A 20,409-nucleotide genomic window follows, 5' to 3' on the forward strand; every position below is an offset into this window, starting at 1 on the left:
GCCTATTGTGAATATGAGGAATAAAAGCAGTACTGTACTCCTGGGAGAACCCTGACAATGGAGCAGCCTTGGCCTAGATGCAAATCATATCCCCTCTTTCAGACTGCACTGTAGCATACGTGTGTGTGTGCTGTGACTGTGTGTGCATTTTTGAAAACGTGTGCACTGTTGAATGGGCACGTGATTGTGGATCTTCAGAGGGGCGCAATCTCCTCATTAGGTGGCTCTGATTGAAGCGCTAAAGCCATGTTCCTGAGTGCGAAGAAGGAGGGAAAACGTAAGAGGGAAAAACAGAATAGAGGGGGAAGGGAACGAGAGGGGAAAAGGGGAGGAAGAAAGAGGGGAGGTGAGAGAAGTAGAAAGAGAGAGAACGAAGAATAAGAGAACGAAGAAGTGAGGTGAGGACACAGAGAGGGGGGAAGTGTGTATGTGGACAAGAGGATTTTGTGTTTGCGTGAGCTCTTGTGTGCCTGCATTAGGCAACAGTCGCACTAAGGTGGCTGGGTTGCAGGATTAGTAGTTTAATTGGTACCTTAAGGAATAGAAGAGACTTAACAACAGTGTAGTGGTATCAGGGGTGGGCTGCAGGGCTGTGGTGATGTACACACACACACACACACACACACACACACACACACACACACACACACACACACACACACACACACACACACACACACACACACACACACACACACACACATTATTATTCTCCTGGTGAGAAATTTCTCTTGAATAATCCCCCTTACCCCCATTTAAATCAGACGTTACTGTTAAACCAGACTCTCTCTTTCAAATTTATAAAAGTAAGAATGCTTTATCATTAAAACACCTAAACATGAGAAGAAGAGCAAGAACGGGTAGGTTAAAGTAAGGAAGGGAAGAAATGGGAAAAAGGTACAAGATGAACCGGAAAAAAAATGCAGAAAGGTAAGAGTGTAAAGCTGGATGTTCTGTGAAGCTGTACTTAAGGTGCCACAATGCCTAATCAGAACTGCTGATCAGAAACCTTTTTTCTCCACCACCTTCTGATGACAGAGTTGAGGTCTGCAGCCGAACATTTCTGCAACTTTTCAAAAACCGACAATCTGACACTCTCACCCCCTTCATGCTTTGATTGGCCAGCGCTGTGGAGGTGTAAAAAACCTGCCTGTGTCCTACTGTGTGTCCTCCAGAAACAACTGCAAGAAATTGTGCACTGTTAATCCACTGTTAATACACTTAGGACAAAACAGTTCACACTTTCACCTTTCATCTGTTATTGGAATATTTCCTAAGATCAATCAAAAAAAAAGCATTTAGAATAGATAAAAATCCCCTTTTGGGAAGGTGTACTCATTTATGCACTCAGTCCTTGGCTGGGGCTGCTTAATCATGAATTACTACATCAGTGCAGTGCAGCATGGAAGTGGAAGTTCCTTTTAACAATACTCCATAAATTTTATGTTGGGTTCAGGTCAGGTAAATTGGCTGGTCAATCAAGCACAGTAAAAACACATCAGGAAACCATGTGGTAGTAGCTTTGGCGCTGTGGGCAGGTGCTAACTCCTACAGGAAAAGTAAATTGGTGTTACCCATAAAGTTTGTACGAAGGTGGAAGCGTGACATGCTCTAAAATCTCCTGGTGGATGCTGCACTGACTTTGGACTTGATGAATCACAGTGGACCAACCGCCACCAACACTGGGAGAGGACATGGGACCCACAAATCGTCAGACTGCAGGAACTTCACACTGAACTTCCAACACCTTGAATTCTGCACCTCTCCACTTTTTCTCCAGACTTTAGGATGCTGATGTCATCTCAAAAAAAGACTTTGGACCACTGAGCAACAGTGCAAGTCTTTTTCTCCTCAGCCCAGGTGAGCTGCTTCTGATGTTGTCTGTGGTTCAGGACTGGTTTGATATCAGGAATGTGACAGCTATAGCTCCTTTCCTGAAAATGTATGTGTATGGTGCCTCTTGATGCCTCGTTCTTGTGAAGCTCTTCCAAGTTTTTGAGTGGACTTTCTTCTTGAGTGTTATTGATTGCTATTCCTGTTGCATGTTCACATTTTTCTAGTTTTCCACTTTCCACAAATATACTTCAGCATAGTGAACAGAAGGCTGAAACAGCCTTTCAGCCTTTTGTGGATCTGAGCCAGTTTACATCACCACACTGGTTCTGTCGCACAACATTTGTGGCGTCACCACATCCCTGGCAATGAGGGCATGAAAGACTCACTTCAGTCTTCTCCTAAACAAGTAACAGTGCCATGCAAATCTGTAAACAAGTGTTGGTCAAACAATGACCCTACTCTGAAAAAAAGACCATGTTGGATTTACTTAATTCAATAGTGGACATTGGTTGCACACAATTGTTTTGCTTTGGCAGAAACTTAAACAACTTAGTTAAATTAACACAAGTTTTTCATATTCAATAAACCTGTGCAATTTGTGTTGATTAAACGTGATTGAAACATGTTTAGATGAAGTAAGTTGAACTCTTGCAATATTTTAATCGTTCACGATTTTGTCATTTTATTCCAAAACTATTCAATAGCTTTTACCCCAATACTACATGATCACTTAAATACTACATGTTATCTTCATATTACATAATGTTCAACAAAGTCTAGAGTCTGGTTAACCTAAAAATTAAATGGATTTACAACAATTATCATTCTCCTATCTTTATCCGAGAGACAGGGGGGCTGGGGCATAACCCTGAAGTGATAGATTAAGAGGCAGAGTACACCCTGGACAGCTCACCAGTCTATCACAGAGAGACAAACAACCATTTGTATTTACATTCATGGGCAATTTGGAATCACCAGTTAACCTAACTCTAATAACTGCATGAAACCAGAATACCCAGAAAGAACCAAGTGCAAACTAGCCAGATTGCAGATTTGAACCCAGGACCTTCTTGCTGTGAGGCAACAGCACTGACCACCACACCACCAATCCAGGACTGGCAAAAGGAGGAAAGCTATGATAAACCACAATAAATAGCGATAGCATACACGTGGTGTGTGTGTAGTTGTCTGCCTCTTATATCTCCAGTGATTTTCCTGCAGTTTGAAATCTCATGTGATCTTGTGAATTTCATGAGTCCAGCAACTAACCACTCTTACTAGATTGTATCGTGTCATCTCAACAAGAACAAATTAAGTTGTTGAATTTGTCGAGATGAAATCACATGCAGTATTTAACATTGCTATATTATTCACTTATTTCACTCGAACATGATATGAACACTTTAATATACCCTCTCTGCATATCATGTAGTTTCTACACTATATAGTTACACTTCACTTTAAAGCATGAAGCAATTGTGTTGAATACATGCAAGATGCTTACATAAATCCAAGAGATGGCCAGTCCCTTCTTTTCAGTGTAATAGTGTTTGTAATTAATGACTTTGACTTATATAATGAATATATGGCTTGCAAAGAAGAAGAGCAATGAGTAAGGTTTTTTATTGGTTGGTTTATTTGGTGTTTATGAACAGCTGTCTTTACCATCTCACTATATACAGTGATATCATGAACATAAAAAGAATAATGTTAGTGTTTTTATACAAGAGCAGGCGTGGTGAAAACCAGGGTGGGTTTTTCCAGTAAAGATAAATAGGAGAAGAATGGCTTGCTAAAAGTGATTTAAATTTTAGTGTCCACTCATCTTCACAAGGGTTTGCAGCTGTTCACAAAAATGGATGCAGAAATGGGAATTGGCCTTTCGCTCTGCAGGAAATGTCAACGTCCTTGTAGCACCAGAAAAACAGCATTTTAAGCTCTGTATACATTTGCGTTCCACATCCTTGGCCTTTTTGTGACCCTTTTTGTAAAATGTTGTAGTTGTCCAACCAAACAAAGCAGCTACTCATTTTCCGCTAGGACATTGCCTTAATGTTTTTTAGTGCACAGGTGTGAATCATGCTCATGCACAAATGCTGCATGTATATTTGTATAGTTGCAAGTCAGCTGTTGTGTTCATCAGCAGCTGTTCACAAAACTGGATGCAGAAATGTGGGAAATGGCCTTTAACTGTGCAGGAAATGTCAGTGTCGTGTAAGCACCAGAAAAACAACATAATTCAGATCCTCTAGGCAGCCCGGACTGTTCCAACAAATAGCTGAAGTTTGACTAAAGACCGAGATGGTGACCCTCATGGGTGTGCTGCAGGAAAGCTTGGCGAACACCAGCAACAAAGGGATTCATCCTCTACCTTTGACCCAATAGTTATTTATATATTTCCGTTTCAGTCTGGATGCTAGTGCAAAATTATCAATGATAAGAATGAGTCAGCAACAAGAGGCTCACACACAGACACTGTCACAGAAGAAGATAGTCAGAATAATTCCTTTAGGTTTTCTTCAAGGACTTTAATAACACTGTTTGTAGATCTTGATGAAAATGTGTCTTGCACAAAAAGTCTCCCTACAATTAGTTTTTCCCGAGTCACTGTGAGCTGAGCAACATCTTTCTATGAATTCGAGAAGTAGAAGTGATGTGTATGGAGCATGCATGTTTTATGCACATGATATATTCTATATATCATGAGGAACACTGGTCAAATATCCTATTACAGTTCATTAAATATCTGCTTAATTGGCATACTACTCTGCAGTACAACAATTGTGCAACTCCCACTCTGACTTTCTTCAGTGGCCTTGGATGGTATGTGTCTCTGTACACTTAACTGTGGTGACTCTGGGAATTCATTATAATTATTTTGCATCTGTACAAATTTAAGTTGACAGACACAGCTCTCAGATCAGTAGTCCTATTCTAAGACCTTCCTAAGAAATCTTCTTCCCCGAGAGGTCTTCTGTGAAAGATGGATGAGAGAGGTATGTATAAATAGAGCGGTGAGCGGAGATGACAAAGGGCAAGGGGAGAATAATGGATGGATAAAGGATATAGAGAAATGAAGTGAAGACAGAAAGAATAGAGAGGAGGAGAGAAGAGGAGTGAGAAATTGTGCGCATGTTTAATCAGTGCTATCAGGGCTCCAGCTGAAACAACGAGAGGCTAAAAAGAGTGTTAAAGAGTGAGTGAAGACACGCTGGAAGGAGGTAAGAGACAGCAGTCTTTATATCTAAAGCCAAACTGAAATAAAAACAAGATTAAATCAGTATATCTTTGATTTATCTGTCTTTGGACTTGCATAGCCGGCATGAACTTTCAAACAAAATTGTTATTAACACCCATCCAATTTTTCTTGCTTATTCCAGGTCCGGGTCATAGGGTAGGAGACTAAGCAGAGATTCAAAGATCTCCCTCTCCCCAGCCATCCCCTCCAGCTCTTTTTATGGTATACCATGAAATTCCAAGGCCAGCAAAGAGACATAATATGTCCAGGATGTCTTCTGTCTGCCAAAGTCAGACATGCCCAAAACACCTCACCGATGAGGTGTGAAAGGGGAGTGCTCTCAACCACTTCAGCTGGCTCTTTTCTACTCTGAACCCTTCATAAAACAGTGAGGAGCTGAGTCAGACTTTACGGGAGAGCTTAGCTATCCTTCAGTGAAACCTCGTATCTGCCACTTGCTTCTGTGATCTTATTATTTCAGCTGCCATCCATAGCTTGTGTCTATAGGTGATGGTAGCAATATAGATTGACCAGTAATGTGAGATTTAGCATATATGTGTCCGTTTGCCTATGAAGAGCCTGCACAGATGGGTATGCAACCTATGTAAAAATGACTGCATTTAAGCCAACTAAAAAAACCAACAAGCATATAGCTTGGCATGGATGACACCATGCATAGGCTGACTGCTGATTAGCTGAAAAGTGGTCTGCCATATAAAGGCAGTGATGGCATAGTTCACCACATATAGAGAGAAGAGTGAAGAACAATCAAAGATCAACAGCATGAAAAGAACAGCCAGTCTCTGCAGAGGACTGTTTTTAATACTTGTTTCACTTCAGCTCTTTGTAAGTTATCACTTTGCACTGTGGGCTGCTAATGAACCAACAATAATAGAAACACAAGCACGAGAATATCTGCAGACAGTAAACAGCTACAATGTGTAGGTGACGGTCTGCAAAGCTCTCAATAAGCAAATATGGACAGAAACACAGTAGAGTAAGCTGTCCAGGATCAACACTACATTCTCTTGTTACCATGAAAGATACGCATTTCATCCGCATCACTGTATATGCTACACCAATTCATCTATCAGTTTCCCCCTCCAAATGAGGACCAACCTTTTTGCTGTGTTTGGCCTTAACGACTCCATCCCATCAAAGCACCACAAGGAAACTTCCATGCACCCTTTGATTATACTTAAGACGGTAAAGAAACCTTCAGATAGTTATAGTCCAGCCCCTCATGTGTAGGTTGGTTATGTAGTTGTTGTGAGACCTACTATAGCCAGTATCAAGGGCGCTTGCCTTGACAGTATCCCTGAACCTCCAGCACAAGTTCAGGTTTCTTCTTTAGACTCACTGAGTTCACCACCCACTAGCATTTAAGGATCGGCTTACCACTATTACTCCTGCGAACCTTCTGCTCCCTGCTGCTAACAGCGAACCTTCCCTTCACCTAAGGCCATGTACACACTAATATGTTTTTGTTTGAAAACTCATCTTTTTCTCTCCATTTTGGCCTTCTGTCCACACTGACACCGTGTTTTTGGTCAAGGAAAACGGAGCTTTTGGAAAATGCTCTAAAAAGTGGATACATTTGAAAACGCTGTTTTGCGTCACAGTGTGGACAGCGTAACCGCAGGCTTTCGGAAACGACGATGCATTTCAGTCATATGATGCAGTCATGTGACCAATTACACTAAGATAGCAGAGGGCATTGTACTGGAGTTGTTTTGTTTTCTCTCAACTTTGACAGCCCTATTAAAGATTAATATCAGCTTGTACATGCTCCAGACAGCTTTTCTTCAAATTCTTTAACTCTCACTCGCTTTTCCAACTTTGTACTTTTGTGTTACTCGCAGCAACAACTCCACCTCATTGTCATTCAATTTAAAAAACTCTGTGCTTTTCCTCAACTTTTTGCCGCGACGTTTCAAAGAGCCAGAAAGTAAATAAACGGCAGATAGAAATGAGCAGGTCGAATCGTCTTACGTTTCAATACAGGAACATAAGCGTTTCCAGTCGTTTTAGTGTGGATGAACAACTGTTCGGAAACGATTGAAAACGATAGTGTGGACGAGGAGCGTTTTTAGACAAAAACGCCATTTTCAAATTTATCTGGATCAGTGTAGACGTAGCCTAAGATTGGTGTAGGGACCTTCCTCCCATGAAACTGGTCGTTCTCACCCAGATCACCGGCTCTTGTTGCCTGGAACTGACTTACCTGCAAGTCAACAAACCAGTCGCCCCCCTCCACGAAGGACTCACCCTGTCCTCAAAGTAAGATAAAATCTCTTTGCACCCAGTCAGCTTTGCATTCTGCCTGAGGAACATTTATCTCTGGTTTGGCCGCATTAAGAGGGGTCCACTCTCCTACTGGACCCCTTTAATTTGGACAAGTTGATCAACTCCAGTTGTCCCCTAGAACTAACTTCTAACTTCTAAATCAAATTGTTGCTGTTGCTTTCGATAAAGATGTTGAAACTGTTACAGCCTTCTTAGTTTTTTTCTGCATTTACGTCCTCCATCCTGACTTTGACTTAAATATTCTGTGACAGTAAACCAGTAACTGTGGTACTATCTACTCACCAAACAGGCTTGAAGCTAAACATCCTGTTTTCACTCATAGCTTAAACCGTTTTAGGCTCACAGTTGCAGCTTAGCATCAGTGTCAAATTAACTGTCATATAAAACAAAACAGTGAACAAGATAAACATGTTGAAATTGATTTCACCTCCATCACCATGATCTCTGTGTCTCTTTAAATGAGAGCTTCAATATTCCTCTCATATAACCCACTCTGTTCAATCACTTTTTATTTTATTGGGGAGCAGATTCACAGTCCTGTGATGCTGACTCGTCAAAGACACAGCACAAAGGCAAATGAATATTACATTTGCAACATGGGAGGAAGAAATGAATGAAATATAAACAGTTAATGTGCGTTTTGTGGTTCAGCATCTTCAGTATGGTGGTGTGCAAAGCCCTGTTGATGGCTTACCACAAACAGCATAATATAAATACCATTTTTTCCCATATATTTTTATTTTCAGTACCCAAGTTTAAGACCCAAGTTTACTTTTGGTCAAACTGTTGGTATTTTAATCATATATGAAGTTTAATACCAACACAAAAACAGAGACTGGTAGCAAAGTGACAGTTAGAGACCCACCAGTGGAACGTCAAGTTAATAATGGTGACTTGTAGCGGTAAAAGGAAAAGTAATAATTAGCATCGTGAAGTGACGAGTAACTGTTAAGCTACTCTTCTAAAAGGAGAGTGATTGAAGTACTCAACCTGAGGGGAGTGAATGACATTGTTAACTGACATGTACTGGAGAGGGATAAAGCTAAAACAGCTAACTAAAACATGATGTCAGTGTAGATAATGCTAATCATCTAATCATCTAATCATTATGCAATGTGTTTTCTTTTTTTTCATTATGTTCCTCTTCTTCACAGGCATTTAACAGACAGTTAAGATAGTATGCTCATTTACCTTCACATACACTGTGGGGTAAAAGTCCAAATATCTCTGACTGTAATAATTTTGATCTTTTTTTTCTTTTTTATTTGTGCCAAATAAAATGTTTTGTACAAATAACTGCTGGAGGTTTAGTGACTTTTATCAAATATATTGTAGAGGAAGCTTATGTTCCCAACAATACTCTCATTTATGTTTTAACTAGACACTGCAGAGTGCAATTTAAAGGATGTAACGCCTTCTAAGTAAAGCGCACGACTGAATTACGACTTATTCTGCCTCACAGTGACGGTTAAACTCTTTACAAGGAGCTATTAATCCTGGTAAAAAAAAGTATTACGTTCACACAGCATTATTTGAGAAAAATCAATTCATAACTGCATGTAAAAAGGCAAGACCAAGTCTAGTGAGGAAATAGAGCGCCAAGACTTCAGTCTGTGGTACCAGATTGTACCATTCTTTGGCCTCTATGTGCCTTATCGATTTCAGACAGCAGGCTACTTTGGTGGAATTGCAAAATTCTTATCTAAACTTTTTTGCAAACTATTTCCAGCTCCAAGAATCAGTAATTCTTTCCAAACAGAGCTTCTATCTTTAATTTCTTAACCCACTCTCTTAAACAGCCAAATGCTCACTAACAAGTGTTTGAATACTGAAAGTGATCTGAGGGAAACTGCACTGTTTGTGTTTAATTTGGCCTCGTGTACAAGTGTGACTGCAGTGAATGACCTGCAGATGGAGTGTATCTCGTGCGTGTCCTCCTCCTTGCGGGCGCTGTCCGTCAAACTGTCGCCCAGAGCCATCAGACACTGAGCGAAACCCTTGTAGATGGAGTGACACCTTCTGGCTGAGGCTGCAGAACACGGACTCAGCACTGGAAAAGAAACACAAATACACAAAAAGTACGTAACTATTTGCAAAAACACAAGTACAGAGTAAAATTAAACTGAAAAATTAACTCATATATAAAACAGATTAATCTGAGCCTAAATCTGACTGCAGTAGTTGCGATAAACGTAACACTTTGTTGTACCTAATTATAGAAATTATATGAATGGAGCTGTTTGTTGAAGTTATAGGACTGAAGAGTCGAGTATAACCTACAGGTAGCTGTGAGCCCAACTTTGATCTTTTTCTCCCCTCAATCATTCACAGTTTAAAGCCCACTGCTGATTTATAGCTTACAAGATGAGACACGTAAAGACTCGGTGACCAGGAAATGGAAGAGAAAAGCCCAGTCGGAGTTGTTTTTATTCTCAGCAACAACCTACACAAATCATGTTTAAATGCTGCCAATACTCAGACTAATGAAAGCTCCCAGACAAGATGCCTGTTTTCACTCAAAAAGAGGAAACACTTCAAATTCCATCGATGTAGTCTCCTTTCAGACATCTGAATCATCACCCATATCTCAAATTTGTTCAGCAATTTGAAGGCTAGTGTTATTTCCACTGATTTGTATTTCCAGCTCTGGAGAGCAGCCAACCAATTAGAGCCGACTATGAGGGATAAAAAATAGATGTCATCTCTTTTTCATGTTTTGTCAGCGGCCCATAAAAAAAAATGACTGTATTTGCAAGTGAGACAGATGCAATCAGGTAAGTTGTTTTAAGTCCACAAGCAGAAATAACTATTTCTATGTAAACACCTATATTTGTATATACCAGCAGCTGCTACTGTAGCTTCAGTGGCAGCTGCTTTTTATTTCCCATAATGAGAAATCTGGTAGCAAACAAAGTCAATCTGAATGAATGAATGAAATCAAATGAGATGAGATTTCAGTCTGCTTTTCAGTTTACACAAATTCTTGATTATTCCTTCAGTTGTTCTTCTGACTTTTATTTTCCTGTTCATCACCATTTTATAGAAACGAAGCATAACAAACTAGTGTTAAATTCACAGTCAATTATTTACGTGGCTGTTCACAGCTATGCCTGTCCAGAATCTTCTCATATTTGTTCAAGAAAGTTTGTACAGTCAACAGGCTTTAAAGGAAGACAACCAATCCCAGTTTCACAATATGATCAGAATTTGTATCATCTGGCTATTCTGACACAAAATCCATGAAACATATTTACAAATAGGCGCACAATGCAAAAGAAAACAGCCTACATATGTCACGATCAGTCATATCACAATGATTAGACATGCTAACTCATACAAAAGTGCATGCATCAATTACTAGTACAGACCTGCCCCAACTAACTCTAATCAACTGTCATTTGAAAGAATAGGTTTCATATAATATATAGACATCATGCTCAAGTTTCAGATAAATTCAGTTTTATTTATATAGCATGAAATCACAACAATGGTTGCCTCAAGGTGCTTTATATTGTAAGATAAAGACAATAATACAAAGAAAACAGAGATAACCCCAACTCTCATATGAGCCCTATGAGCAAGCATTTTGGCAACAGTGGTAAGGAAAAAATCCCTTTTAACAGGAAGAAACCTCCAGCAGAACCAGGCTCAGTGAGGGGCGGCCATCTGCCGCGACTGGTTGGGTTAATGGGAGGAAGACATGCTGTGAAAGAGAGAGAGCCTCTGGTTCTCTTAAGAGAATAAAAAGAAGCTGGAGATCAGATCTGACATGATCATCACCTCTGAAGCTTCAAAACAGCCGATCATGCTGGAACGCACAGTAGCCTGGGACTAGTAAATAGTACTTTTCTATTGCTATTGTTCTATTTGAGCATTCAAAGCATTTTATGCAACATGCCTCAAAGTGCTTTCTATCTAATATTCACACTCCAATGAATGCATTGGGGTTCAGTATCTTGATCAAGGATGTTTTGCCATGCAGACTGGACACTCCTGAGCTACAGCTACCAATATGGGAAGCTTACATTGAGGAAGTGAATGAGAGGAAATCCAATAAGTGCTAAGAAATCATGGAAGAGTGCAGAAACCTCTATGAGCTTGAAGTCGGATGCAGAGGTTTTGCAGGACGTTCATTCTGCAAAGTCCTCACGTGGTTGAGACTTACAGGAGAGGCCAAGAGGAGGGCTATTCAATCTGTGAGCAAAGCTGCAGAAAACGTTGCAAGGTGGTTTTGGATTAAGAGGGCTGATCTGTGGGTTGCTGCTGGGATGTAATTTGGGGCCTGCTCAACCTCAGGTCACCTGGTGTCTGATGTTTCGTCCAGTGAATCCTATGAGAATTTTTTTTGCATACTATAGTGGAAAACAGAATTAAATGTAAAAGAAATATGGGGAACATGAACAGCAGCATCTTTAGAGTTTCTTTAACACAACCAAACACTGAACACAAGAGAGCACCCACCTGTCACTCAAAGCGCCCACACCCTTAATAATGCATAAGTTTTATAAAAATTCACTCCCCATGCAATCAGCTACTGAAACCTAAACCGATTTTTATACCAGGCTGTAAACATGTTTATTTCCGTTGTGTTTTGTGGAGACCGGCTGGCTTCTTTTGGCTCTGGCCTCAAACTGCACTTCTTCACTATTTGAGAAAGTTTATTTTTTGGGATTAACATATTCACTTAATTTTCAGCCAGTTTAGATGAGCTACTTACAATTATATAGGATCACCTGATTATGTGGGTGATAGCAACCAGCTGCTTGTTTAAAATAATCATATGAAGCGGTGTTTGTGTTAGCATCTGTGGTAGCATCACCTGCTAATGTCACGGGGTGCCGAGGCAGGCCGTGTGTGAATATTAATGGACCCAAAATGCAGACTGCTTCAGTTGTGAGCGAGCTTTATTAACAAAAGGGAAAACCAACGAGAACGAGGAGGAGGAAAACCAAACCCTAAGAATAAACTAAACTGGGAAAAGCTACACAAAAACTAACCTAAAACCTTGAGGTGAGAAACGTAGATGCAGGGAGAATACACCAGGACATGACGGGGAGCAACACAGACGAACCAGCAATCACTAAGACAAAAGACACGACTAAAATACACTCAGAGAACACAGGGAGATACACACAGGTGGGGACACAGCTGGGAGAGATTAACCTGACAAGACAAGGGAGGCAAACTGAAAACACTCACATCAGACGCAGACCTTCACAATAAAACGGGAAACACATACACACAAAGACACAGACTAGGAAACGCGGACTTAACACAGGAGTAGACGGCAGAACAGAACAACACTAAACAGTAGGAAGAACAGAACCAAAATGACACTAATAGAAAACACAAAACGCTGGGTCAAAGGACCCAGGATCATGACAGTACCCCCGTCAAAGGCTGGCTCCAGACAGCCCAAGAAGAAAAAACAAAACAGCCAGAAAAACAGAAAACAACCGGACCAGGGCGGGCGGCGGGGTCCAGGACGGAGGGCTCGAGGCAAAACAAAACAGGAGCACTAGAAAGTCCACAACAAAACGCGAGTCCAGCACCAAAAGAACAACAACAAAAGAAACACACCGGAGCACAAGAAAACAGAGTCCAAAACAGAAAAGTTCAGGGGGCCGGCCAGGGGGCCGACCGCACAGGAGTCCAAACAGTTCCGGGGGCCGACCGTGCGGAAGGCCACGGTGGCGATGTGGACCCAGGTCAGGGGGCGGCCCGGGGCCGACAACCCAGGAGCCCGGACAGTTCAGGGGCCGGCCGTGAGGACGGCAGCGGCGACGACCCAGGCGGAGGCGGTCCGGGGCCGCCCACGACGGCGATGTCGCCTGGCCAGTGGCCTGGAAGGTGGCCAGTCAGCTGCGGACCCCGACGGGTAGGACCAGGCGACGCTGCAGACCCCGACGGGCTGGACCAGGCGAGGCTGATGAGGCCGCAGGTGACGGCGAGGAAGCCGGAGACGATGAGGCCGCAGGTGACGGCGAGGAAGCCGGAGACGATGAGGCCGCAGGTGACGGCGAGGAAGCCGGAGACGAAGAGGCCGCAGGTGACGGCGAGGAAGCCGGAGCGAAGAGCCGCGAGGTGACGGCGAGGAAGCCGGAGCGAAGAGGCCGCAGGTGACGGCGAGGAAGCCGGAGACTAAGAGGCCGCAGGTGACGGCGAGGAAGCCGGAGACTAAGAGGCCGCAGGTGACGGCGAGGAAGCCGGAGACGAAGAGGCCGCAGGTGACGGCGAGGAAGCCGGAGCGAAGAGGCCGCAGGTGACGGCGAGGAAGCCGGAGACTAAGAGGCCGCAGGTGACGGCGAGGAAGCCGGAGACGAAGAGGCCGCAGGCGGCGGCGTGGAAGCCGGAGGCGGCGGCGTAGATGGTGAGGCTGCCGCTGGCGTGGATGGTGAAGCTGCAGCTGGCGGCGGCGTGGAAGCCGGAGACGAGGCGCTGCAGCTGGCGTGAATGAAGAGGCGGCAGCTGTGTGGAAGCCAGAGGCGGAAGCGCTGCAGGCGGCGGCGTGGAAGCCGAGGCGGCGGCGCTGCAGCTGGCGGCGGCGTGAAGCCGGAGGCGGCGGCGCTGCAGCTGGCGGCGGCGTGGAAGCGGAGGCGGGCGCTGCAGCTGGCGGCGGCGTGGAAGCCGGAGGCGAGGCGCTGCAGCTGGCGGCGGCGTGGAAGCCGGAGGCGAGGCGCTGCAGCTGGCGGCGGCGTGGAAGCCGGAGGCGGCGGCGCTGCAGCTGGCGGCGGCGTGGAAGCGGAGGCGGCGGCGCTGCAGCTGGCGGCGGCGTGAAGCCGGAGGCGGCGGCGCTGCAGCTGGCGGCGGCGTGGAAGCCGGAGGCGGCGGCGCTGCAGCTGGCGGCGGCGTGGAAGCCGGAGGCGGAGGCGCTGCAGCTGGCGGGGAAGATGAGGCTGCACCTGGCATGAATGGTGAGGCTGCAGCTGGCGGCGTGGAAGCCGGAGACGGAGGCGCTGCAGCTGGCGGCGTGGAAGACGGAGACGGAGGCGCTGCAGCTGGCGGCGTGGAAGCCGGAGACGGAGGCGCTGCAGCTGACGGCGTGGAAGCCGGAGGCGCTGCAGGCTGGACGGGTCCCTTGGATCCTCCAGCGGAGACCAGAGACGAAGGCCGGAGCGGTCCCTCGGACCCTCCAGCGGAGACCAGAGACGAAGGCCGGAGCGGTCCCACGGACCCTCCAGCGGAAACTTGAGACGAAGGCCGGAGCGGTCCCTCGGACCCTCCAGCGGAGACCAGAGACAAAGGCCGGAGCGGTCCCTCGGACCCTCCAGCGGAGACCAGAGACAAAGGCCGGAGCGGTCCCTCGGACCCTCCAGCGGAGACCAGAGACAAAGGCCGGAGCGGTCCCTCGGACCCTCCAGCGGAGACCAGAGACAAAGGCCGGAGCGGTCCCTCGGACCCTCCAGCGGAAGCCATCAGCAAGCCAGCGGTCATGGAGGCCACTAGCAAACACGAAAGTAGAGGGTGCTGTGCTGAGCACTGGCTCTGCTCAGACAGCGCTGACACGGAGTTATTCTCTGAGGGCTGCTTAATCTTCAGGGGTCCAGAACCAGCTGGGGACTGAAACCTAGCTTCTGGGGAGGCCCTGGAGTGCATAACGGTGCCTGAAGCAGCTAAAGTGCGAGAAACTCCCTGGCTGGAACTTAGACTTTCTCCCTGCATGGAGTGAATGAGTGAAACTGGTAATACTGGAACCTGTACTGCAAGTAACGGTGACACTGGAAGCACAGGGGCCTGAACTACAGGAGCCTGACCTACAGGGGGCACTGGAGACCGAACCGAAAGTGACACTGGAGACACTGGAGGCACAGAGGCCTGGACTACAGGCGGCACAGGGGCCTGGACTACAGGCGGCACTGGGGCCTGGACTACAGGCGGCACTGGGGCCTGGACTACAGGCGGCACTGGGGCCTGGACTACAGGCGGCACTGGGGCCTGGACTACAGGCGGCACTGGGGCCTGGACTACAGGCGGCACTGGGGCCTGGACTACAGGCGGCACTGGGGCCTGGACTACAGGCGGCACTGGAGGCTGCACTGAGGGTGAAGCTGGGGGCACTGGGGCCTGGACTACAGGCGGCACTGGAGGCTGCACTGAGGGTGAAGCTGGGGGCACTGGGGCCTGGACTACAGGCGGCACTGGAGGCTGCACTGAGGGTGAAGCTGGGGCACTGGGGCCTGGACTACAGGCGGCACTGGAGGCTGCACTGAGGGTGAAGCTGGGGCACTGGGGCCTGGACTACAGGCGGCACTGGAGGCTGCACTGAGGGTGAAGCTGGGGGCACTGGGGCCTGGACTACAGGCGGCACTGGAGGCTGCACTGAGGGTGAAGCTGGGAGCACTGGAGGCTGCACTGAGGGTGAAGCTGGGAGCACTGGAGGCTGCACTGAGGGTGAAGCTGGGAGCACTGGAGGCTGCACTGAGGGTGAAGCTGGGAGCACTGGAGGCTGCACTGAGGGTGAAGCTGGGAGCACTGGAGGCTGCACTGAGGGTGAAGCTGGGAGCACTGGAGGCTGCACTGAGGGTGAAGCTGGGAGCACTGGAGGCTGCACTGAGGGTGAAGCTGGGAGCACTGGAGGCTGCACTGAGGGTGAAGCTGGGAGCACTGGAGGCTGCACTGAGGGTGAAGCTGGGAGCACTGGAGGCTGCACTGAGGGTGAAGCTGGGAGCACTGGAGGCTGAACTACAGGTGACGCTGGGAGCACTGGAGGCTGCACTGAGGGTGACACTGGGAGCACTGGAGGCTGAACTACAGGTGACGCTGGGGGCACTGGAGGCTGAACTACAGGTGACGCTGGGGGCACTGGAGGCTGAACTACAGGTGACGCTGGGGGCACTGGAGACTGAACTACAGGTGACGCTGGGGGCACTGGAGACTGAGCAGAGTGTGGCACCGGAGACTGAGCTGACGGTGAGTGAGCGACTGACACTGGAGACTGAGTGGAGAGTGGCTGCGTAGCAGCTAACTGAGCTAAGAATGGCTGAGCAGGCGATAAGCTGTTTACATTGTTATCCGTCGCACAACACACTGCCCCGGAACAAACAGTTCCACAATCCACAATGGAAAAGAGTCCTCACTCACCACAGCCGGCGATTTAGAAGTCCGAACGTCCGGCTGTGGGGGTGGCGCCCGGCGGCGGCGCGATCGACATTCTTCCCCGCAGCCGGCTCCGACAGGCCGGGTAAACTCGCATCCTGCAGGTGAGGCTGACGCGGCTGCTCCGGGGTGGCTGGCTGTTGCTGCTGGACAAAGTCCGATATTTCCCGAGCTCGCGCCGCCTCCCGGGCTTCATACAAGTTGGCCAATAAGTCCGAACATCCCTCTGACCTGGCGGAGATAGGGATTTCCTCTGAGGATTTCCTCAATGCCATTTATCCCCACGATCCTAGCTCTCATGTTCGAGGTGTGGGTTATCCACTCGACCAGGCGTTGGACTCGCATCAGATCGCTCTCCCCGGGTAAGTCCGCTGGATCCATGTCGTGGCTGGTTCGTACTGTCACGGGGTGCCGAGGCAGGCCGTGTGTGAATATTAATGGACCCAAAATGCAGACTGCTTCAGTTGTGAGCGAGCTTTATTAACAAAAGGAAAACCAACGAGAACGAGGAGGAGGAAAACCAAACCCTAAGAATAAACTAAACTGGGAAAAGCTACACAAAAACTAACCTAAAACCTTGAGGTGAGAAACGTAGATGCAGGAGAATACACCAGGACATGACGGGGAGCAACACAGACGAACCAGCAATCACTAAGACAAAAGACACGACTAAAATACACTCAGAGAACACAGGGAGATACACACAGGTGGGGGACACAGCTGGGAGAGATTAACCTGACAAGACAAGGGAGGCAAACTGAAAACACTCACATCAGACGCAGACCTTCACAATAAAACGGGAAACACATACACACAAAGACACAGACTAGGAAACGCGGACTTAACACAGGAGTAGACGGCAGAACAGAACAACACTAAACAGTAGGAAGAACAGAACCAAAATGACACTAATAGAAAACACAAAACGCTGGGTCAAAAGGACCCAGGATCATGACAGCTAAAGCTCCACCATGTCCAGCAGCTACTCTCTAACGCTGTCTGTCAGGCTTTTGGGACTGGATCGCACTTTAAAAAAAAAAAATGACAGAAATATTGCAGGTTGGAAAAAAGCAATAACCCCATGTCACTGAAACATAATAAAAGTGAGGGGGAAAGCTGCAGAATAGCAGATATTCTCTGATTGTCCTCTTTTACGCATATAAAGTCACTTCATTCATTCTTCAAATCAGAATTGATTTTGAAGCTTTACATTTACAGCTTGAATGTGGAATATGCTAACTGCAGAAATACAAATAACCTTTCAGAAAAGGATACAACCAGAAGCAACAACAACAAATCTGTCATGTGTCAAGCAGCTCAAGCAGCATCATGTCAGTTGTCAGCGTGCATTGTTGGGACACAACAAGCAAGACGAGCTGTTTGCTGTCACTTCTAAGTATATGTAAAGATTAGGGGAGCATGCTTGACAGAGGGGGAAGACAACGCTTCATATTAAAAATGCAGTTTCCGGTGTCAGAAAGTGGTATAGACCCGGGTAGTATTACAGGTGAATTTACGTTAAATGACATTGACAGTTTGAAGTGAATACTTCAATTTAAGGCATAAACTTGTTAAATATGTTACTGATTTGAGGTTAACTTATCTCAGCATGATGATTCATCCCTATATGACACATCGAGAGAAATAAAAAATATAGAGGCCATTCAAAAATCTGCTTCTTGTTTGTTTGTGTATGAAAATTCTCTGAGGACATAAAAAATCTGCCACTAAAGTGCAAATGCCACTCCCGAGAGCCCCAAGTCACATAGCTGTTTACAGTATCTCATCTGTCACACTTGAGTTTGGAAAAAAGAGGAAGTTCTTCCACAGATGCACAATTAGGTGATGCATTTTGAAGTAATAATTTAAAAAGTGTTGCGTGTTTTGGTCTTGCGCTGGTATTTACTGAGGCCTGAAATGGCAGAGAACCAAGCTTTCATGTACGCGCTGCAGACAACGAGAGCTTTTTCAGGGCAGAGGCACGAGTGTTTGATTCAGATGATTCTTTCTCATCTTTCAAGCAGCAGCAAATGAATATGAATCAGAGGCCTGAGAAGACTTCAGGGACTGGTAAAGTGTCATGAAAGCAAAAGGAGGAATTATTCCATCACAGGCTTTTAACTTTTTGTCACTTTTAATTCTAATCTCAACATTTCAAGCTTGATTCCCAAAAACAAACCAATCAGCTCTTTATAAGATAGACGACGGGGATTTCACCATCCTGAGCCAGAAAAATAAACCCTATTCTTCAGAAAATATGTTTTTTATAATAATGACTTGTCCTCCCAATTAAACTGCCAAGGAATATGTAATGATTGTGGGTTTACATAAAATACTTTTTCCCCCAGTACTACAATTATGTGCCTCCCACAAGCTAGAGGCAAGTGGTAAGGGATAGTCAAACTTAGCTCAAATCAATGCTTTGCCTTTTTCCAGTTTAAATCTAAACTAGAAGACACGGGATCTTTAACCTCAAATATATAGCATATTTAAAAGAACAGCAGAGGACAAGCATACACAGTCACCCTGAGCTGTGTTGTAAAGAGTGTATTAATCTGAGAACAACAGGTAGATTAATAATGAATCAAATTAAATCCATCCATTCGTTTTCTGCTGCTTTTCCAGGTCTATGGAGCAGTCTCTTAGAGATGCCCAGATCTTTCTGTCCCCAGCCGCCTCCTCCAGCTAATCCAGGAAGACACAGAACCTCTCCAAAGCCAGCTGATAGATACAATCTCACAGCAAGCCCTGGATGTTCCAAGAGCTCCAACGGTTGGACGTGCCCAGAACACCTCACCCAGGAGGCACATGGGAAGTATCTTGGTAAGATGCATAAAGACCCCTTCAAACACAGACGATCAGGGCTGAAAAAGCTGTTGTTCAACTGGCTTTTGAAGCATATTATCGAGGGGTGATGGAAGAAAAATTGTGGTAGGAAAAGGTGCAGCCTTGAAAGGACTGTCAAGAAAAATCAACTCAAGAACTTGGGAAGGCTTCAGAAGGAAAGGACTGAGGCGGGTATCAGTGCATCAACCATGAAGACGTCACCATGCACAGATGTCTTCAGGAAACGAGCTGCAGCGCTTACATTCCTAATATCAGGACAGTCCTGAAGCAGAGACTACGTCAGAAGAATCATACCTGGGCTAGGGAGAAAAAGTACTGCACTGCTGCTGAGTGGCCCAAAGTCTTCTTTTTAGATGAAAGTAAGCTTTGCATTTCATTTGAACATCAAGGTCCTAGAGTGTGGAGGAAGAGTGAAGTGGCACAGGATCCAAGGTGTTTGAAGTCCAGTGTGAAGCTTCCGCAGTCTGTGATGATTTGGGGTGCCGTCTCACCTGCTGGTGTTGGAGGCGGCCGGGTCCACTGTGTTTTAACAAGTCCAAGTCAACACAGTATCTACCAGGAGGTCACTTTATTCATCCACCTCCTGACAAGCTTTATGGAGACACCAATTTCCCTCTCCAGCAGGACTTAGCGCCTTCCCACAGTGCCAACTTACATGACCCAAATCCCACAGAGAATCTATGGAGTATTATAACGAGGAAGAAGAGAAACACCAAACCCCAAAATACAGATGAGCTGAGGGCTTCTGTCAAAGCAACACAGGCTTCAATAATACCCACTGACTAATTTTAAGACAAATTCTAATAATTTAAGTAAATGGATTTCTGATTTCAATGAGCTATAAGCAATATCAATTTAAATATTAAAAAACTCTTATTTATTTTTAGTTATTGTTTAATTTTAATCTTATTTAAATTGAAAAAATATGAACAGTTTATGAGAGTCATTGTTAATTTGCAGTAGAGTGCGATTATCTTGCTACACCTTTCCTCACTAGTAAGGGTAAACTCTTTCATTCTTGATTTTTTTACACAGGTACTAGTAAGTACGTCCCAGATTCATTGCTTCAGGTGGAGGATAGACAG

The 20,409-nt window shown here is 45.6% G+C and overlaps 1 protein-coding gene across 1 annotated transcript in view; it reads right to left on the minus strand.

Moving 5' to 3' along the window:
* The window catches only part of nrn1la (neuritin 1-like a), a 94,587-nt gene that overhangs the window by 12,838 nt on the left and 61,340 nt on the right, over positions 1 to 20,409 (minus strand). The window contains exon 2 of the mRNA XM_039614604.1: positions 9,287 to 9,431. Coding sequence (XP_039470538.1) covers positions 9,287 to 9,431 — 145 coding nt within the window. The remainder of the gene's footprint in view (positions 1 to 9,286; positions 9,432 to 20,409) is intronic.

Source organism: Oreochromis aureus, linkage group 7 (genome assembly GCF_013358895.1).
Source record: "Oreochromis aureus strain Israel breed Guangdong linkage group 7, ZZ_aureus, whole genome shotgun sequence".
Lineage (NCBI taxonomy): Eukaryota > Metazoa > Chordata > Actinopteri > Cichliformes > Cichlidae > Oreochromis > Oreochromis aureus.